At 45.7% G+C, this 6,000-nt stretch overlaps 1 protein-coding gene across 1 annotated transcript; it reads left to right on the forward strand.

Annotated features, from left to right (window-relative positions):
- Positions 1-1,237: 1,237 nt before the first annotated feature.
- On the forward strand, positions 1,238-4,546 carry wnt10b (wingless-type MMTV integration site family, member 10b). Its single transcript, XM_071516702.1, has 4 exons — positions 1,238-1,332; positions 2,012-2,274; positions 2,496-2,947; positions 3,083-4,546. The coding sequence occupies exons 1-4, from the start codon at positions 1,259-1,261 to the stop codon at positions 3,581-3,583; spliced, it is 1,290 nt and encodes a 429-aa protein (XP_071372803.1). The 5' UTR covers positions 1,238-1,258; the 3' UTR covers positions 3,584-4,546.
- The last annotated feature ends 1,454 nt before the right edge of the window (positions 4,547-6,000 follow it).

Here is a 6,000-nt window from a genome sequence, read left to right on the forward strand (position 1 = left end):
GCCCACATGCACCTTTTCTCTTCCAACATTGTCTATTCTTGTTATAAGGCGTGTCGAGAATAAATTTTGAATTTGTGGGATAATTATCTAGATGGACCTGTTGATTCAGTAGGCTAAGAACATTTTTTGTTGATACTGAATTTGGATAAGATCGATGTTCTCATTGGTCCTGAGCCGATCTGTTTCAGCCATATCACCCTCAATTGGCTGAGAAATATTTTGAGGCCTGAGCATCTGGTGCGAAGTAATTTCACCAAAGGACGAAGTTGAATAGAAAATTAAGATAATGTTTGGTAGTCATCAATGGAGTGTTTACATTCATAATGAGGTGGATTTAAACGTCTTAACACTCAAATCAACTATTGAGATTTAGACCCAGAGTAATGAAATAACGCATCACATCCCTATACAATGTATTTGCCTTTTGAATTTCGTTTAAGCGTGTGAAGATGTCATAATTTGGTAAATAATCAAAAAGTTGCCTTTTTCCCTATAGATAATTTTCTGTAAATGAAAGGCTCGCCAGAGACAGAGTGAAGTTGTTTCAAACACAACAATAAAGAACAGCCGCTCTGATTGAGGTGGGAGGAAGGGGGACCAGATGACTACAACAGTATTGTTGGAGGGTCTGCGGGCTGAGCCGCCTGCCTGCTGCTGCCTCCCTGTCGTACAGTGGAACCAGCAACTCTCCCCTCCCCCCATCTATCCTTTAAACTAACTCACCCCTTTATGAACAAAATCTTCTTTGACTTTCCACAGTTCATCTTACAAAAAACGTTTCTTTATTTTCCCTCTACGAAAATGAAGTTACATGCTATATAATCTAGCTGCCCACCAGCAGAAGGCAAGGATAATTATATTCATATTTCCATATTAAATATGTTCATAGTGTCCAGTATTTCAGGGACATAACTGTTACGCGCACGGTTGGGGAAAGTGGTGCCTGCGCGTAAAAGTTTGGAGACGTCATTTTACGCTTGGAGAAAGAGCCATATTCCCTAATAATATAATGATCAACTGTTGATTCTTTTTTCATATTGGCCAATATTTTGCAAACAACCGCCTGTAGAGGCATCTCCCCTCCCCTCTCTCTCTCCCCCTCCCGTTTACTCTCGCCCCCGAGCTCTTCTGTTCCCTGTCTTCACTCTTCGGTCGTTTGGCTGCGCATCGATAATACTCCACTCTTCTTCAATTCTTCGTGGATACAGGATTTTAACACCAGTGTTTTAATGTCACGTCGGGAAAGATTCTTATCAAAATGGAGCTATCACACAAACTCCGTTGGGACCAATTCCTGATTTTGGCAGCAGCACTTATGTCACCTGCATTAACGTAAGTGCACTTGAGAGCGCCAGGAGGGTTGATGTTACATGCGGGTGCTGGCTTCATCGGATTCGACAAGTCAGAGTTGAGGGAGGCTAGTGGGTAGAGGATTTTCAAGAATCTTGCGCAGAGTCAGTTTAAAGAAGTAAAACAACCATCTGCTTTACATTAAAAACAATGCAAAAAGTCCTAGACATGTCTGCCTTTCATTTTCCAGGGTAAATTGGGTTAATATTGAAACATTGGCATCATGTGATGAGCCTGAAACATGCCATGAAGATTACAATATGAATCCCATAGTAATTATCTCTCTGTGTATATAAGCTGCATTTGGCCATATGCATTTATCCATGTCCTAGCTTTTATTTGGGATTTCTCAGCTGGGTGATCATACAGTTTGGAATTATATTTTTCCCTGGTTTTGGCAACACCAGTGGACACACAGTAGTTAATACATGTGCACTTGATAAACACCATTTTATTGCTAAACACCATTTTAGAAAATCCCCTCAGAGTTGAGGATTATATTTTAATGGTATGTCCTTTTCAAATCAAGAATTTTTTTTTTACACTTTGCAGATTTCCTTGACTCATCTCAAACATCTCCCCACTGCCACATACTCCTGTTGAATTGACTAATGAGCTGCTGACCAGCTCTAATGACCCCCCCTCCACTCTCTCTCTGCAGGGTGCTGTGTAATGATATCCTTGGCCTGAAGGTGGCAGGAGATCCAGTGCTGACCCCTAACTCGGTATGCCTGAGGCTGGCAGGCCTCAGTAAGCGTCAGATGCGGATGTGTGTGCGCAGCCCCGATGTGACGGCCTCCGCTCTGCAGGGCATCCAGGTGGCCATCCACGAGTGCCAGCACCAGCTCCGGGACCAGCGCTGGAACTGCTCCTCCCTGGAGGGCCATGGCAAACTGCCCCACCACAGCGCCATCCTCAACAGGGGTGAGACACTGAGGCAATGAGGGGCAAGGATGGGCAAATGTGACTCGGGGGTTATGAGGAGAAGGTTTAGGCATGAGGGCAGAGACTTTTAAGCATACTTAGGTTGATATTTATAACACCTAAAAAAAAATCTTTCCGCATTTTGCTTACACTGTAATTATCATTTTCATCTCTGTAACCGACCAAGCTAAAGTCTCTGACTGTTTATCTCCTGCTCCCAGGTTTTCGGGAGAGTGCCTTCTCCCTGTCCCTGTTGGCAGCGGGTGTGGCTCACTCTGTGGCCTCAGCCTGCAGCATGGGCAAGCTGCGGGGGTGTGGCTGTGAGGCCAAGCGTCGCCTGGACGATGACAAGATCCGGCTGAAACTCACACAGCTGCAGCTGCAGACCCTCCAGAAGGGCGGGGTAGGCATGGGCATGACACGGTCATTACCCTCTGAGTTAAGCGCTCACCATGGCGACCTGCCCGCCAACCTGCGCTCCAGCCACCCCTCCACCCTGCTCAAGCCCTTACCAGACGAGCTGAGCTCCATGCAGGAGACCTGGGAGTGGGGGGGCTGCAGTCATGACGCCCGATTCGGGGAGCGTTTCTCCAGGGACTGGCTAGACTCCCGGGGGTCCCCAAGAGATATCCACGCTCGCATGAGGATACATAACAACCGGGTGGGACGACAGGTCAGTAACCCTCTCGCCTTACAGTCTGCTCCACTGTGTTCTTAGTATTCTTAAGAGTGCAATCCAGCTTTTCATGGGCATACATCATCAGTGTCATCATCTAATTTGCTTACATCATTTACCTTCTCTACACAGATAGTGACTGACAACATGAAGAGGAAGTGCAAATGCCATGGCACCTCGGGCAGCTGTCAGTTTAAGACCTGTTGGCATGTGTCCCCAGAGTTCAGACTTGTGGGCTCTCTGCTCAAGGAAAAGTTCCTGTCAGCTGTCTTCGTCAACTCCCAGAACAAGAACAATGGGGTTTTCAACCCCCGAACAGGGAACGGAGCTAGTGGGGGAACAGGGGGACTCAACGGAGGTCGCCGCCGAAGCATGTCCCGAGAGCTGGTGTACTTCGAGAAGTCCCCGGACTTCTGTGAGCGCGACTCGTCCCTAGACTCTCTGGGCACACAGGGACGCATCTGCAACAAAACCAGCCACAGCATGGACAGCTGCAGCTCGCTGTGCTGCGGCCGCGGACACAACATCCTGAAACAGACACGCAGCGAGCGCTGCCATTGCCGCTTCCACTGGTGCTGCTACGTGCTGTGTGAGGAGTGTCGTGTCACAGAGTGGGTCAACGTGTGCAAGTAGATCCCAGCCCTCCCAGTCCCTGTTGCTTTTGCCTGTCCAGGACTCAAGATGGCGAGCCAGTCCTGTTACTCTCCCACACATGCACACTCCCGTAGTTTGGGTGTTTGTTTTGCTCCTTGTGTAACTCTCCCAGAGAATCTGTTTATCCCCCCTCTGCTTTTTTTTTTTTGGTCCGTCATCTGGGATCTATTTTCTCTTTGTAGCCGTTGTTATTCTCAAAATGCCAAGTCAGAGATTGAAGAGGTGACTCATGTCATTTGTCTTGCCTCAGCCTGTTTAGACGTTGCCCTCTCAGCCATGAAAATGCCCTATGCCCCATCTTCTCTATCCTGCAAAACAAAGAACAACATGGGGATGCATTTCTATTTAAACTTCTACGTACCGACTCATCTCATTGTACAGTACTTGTGTATGTTAATGTGTATATATATTTTTGTAAATGTATTATTATTAATATTATTATTGCCTTGGAGCCTGCCTGTTGGGTCTAGTTTATGAGAGGAACATTTGAGGCTCGGGACGGTGAACTGATGCCATGAGTCAACAAAGACTCAACACATGTTGCCATGACATCTGATTGGGCTTTTCTAATGATCTCCAAGACATTTACACCGTTTGGATATTCTGCACCTGTGCCTCAGCAGGGAGTACGAGAAAAATCTTTCTCTGAGTCAATCTCAAAATCAGTATGTCTAGCCAAATGGTCTTACCGACTGGAAAAGACAAGATAAAAGACAAGATTTTTTAGTTATTGAAGGACAAACACATTTGGGCATATTAGAATGCTTTCTCATGGGCAACAGGGGCTACATGCAGGATTGTATAAAATTACCTAAATCCTATACTTAACAATAAATAACTAAAGATCGGAAAGTTGATACAGGGTCAATTTTTGGAGACAAATTCAGTGGGATCCTTCAATCGTCCATTCATTTTGATTTATTCATAGCATTTTAACAATCAACCAGGAATGTACTTTACATACTTCATCAGATTAGTCACTGGTGGTCGTGATTTTAATGAATTCATATTGTGATAAAAACATTCTTCTACTTTACAGATGTGTGTCACTTTCCTGTGAGAGTTTGGCTTTGCTCTCATCATACCTGTACTTGTAGCTTCAGTACATTTGATCAGTAAGAGCACTCTTAAGATTCTTCCCACATGTAGTATACGTCAAAGTGAGAGATGGGCCTGCTTTACTCTTGAGCTGATGCTGAATTGCGTGTGTGTGTAGTTTTGTGTATGTGTGTTGAGTGCATATGGGGGGTATACTCTCCGCACTACAGATTTGGGAGGTGGGAGTCTTTTTATGGCCACTTCATGCTGAGAGGAGGACTTTTTATGGCAGCAGGATATTGTTTCCTCAAAGTATGACTTTTATTACTGGAGGGAAGCATCAAGAGAGCAGAGAGTGGGGGTGATTATAGCAGTCTTTGCTGTGTGAGCCGCTGAGGGGATCATCTGTCCAGTGTTCACAGCCAAGGAAGGGACTCACTGAACCACGTGCCGCTGGGACGGCGTGTCCCTGTTACCTGGGAGACAGACATACACAAACACAAACACAGGCACATAAACACACATGCTCGCATTCACATACAAAGACACTGACATACACAGACATAGACGCATCCACACAATCAAAAACACACACATGCATACACACATGAACTCCTAGGGATTTGCACTCTCCTCCCAGGTACACTGCAGATTTAGCAAAATGCTAATGTCAACGCCTGCCTGGATTTACAATAGCAGCATTCCTAGATACATACGTCTTAGATGATCCAAACTGTCTCCATGCTCAGTCTGTTGAGAAAGCTTCTTCTGCCACGGGCTTTAATGCCAATTAAATCTTGTTTGTATGGACTTAGGTAAATATCCCTTGACTCCTGAGGAATGGCTGTGCCAGTGGCTGAATCCACTGCTCTCTCTTTGGTATTTAGTGAGGGAATAAAAGAGAGCGGGAAAGAGACTGCTATGGAATGATAAGGGACTGGATTTCTGGTTTGCATTTCTTCATTCCTTTATCATTTCACCCTGGAGCTGCTGCGAAAGGGAATTTCCTGTCACTGTTTCTCCCATGTGTGAGACAGAGAGGTTGGTGGACAGCCCGGGATTGCTTTCTCCCCCTCTCTTTCTCTCTCTCTCTCTCTCTTTCTTTCCCGCTCTCCCCTCCATCGTTGCAGACACAGACACATGCATAGCAACACATTGACTGCCCCCCGAGTAATGACAACCAGACTGGGCTGAAATTAAAGAGAGAGAGGCAGAGAGAGGAAGTTAGGAGAGATAAAAGTTCCCCGCTTTGATTGACAGGATGATTATATGTATAAAGTAAGGCGATTTAGTGTGTTTAGTTGGATATAAAGATAGGGAGATAGATCCTTACCGTTCGTACAGTGGGGATGCAGATG

Source organism: Centroberyx affinis, unplaced genomic scaffold (genome assembly GCF_046629955.1).
Source record: "Centroberyx affinis isolate AG114_WGS23_722 - 3 ecotype Tasmania unplaced genomic scaffold, CSIRO-AGI_Caff_v1 ptg000428l_1, whole genome shotgun sequence".
NCBI lineage: Eukaryota > Metazoa > Chordata > Actinopteri > Beryciformes > Berycidae > Centroberyx > Centroberyx affinis.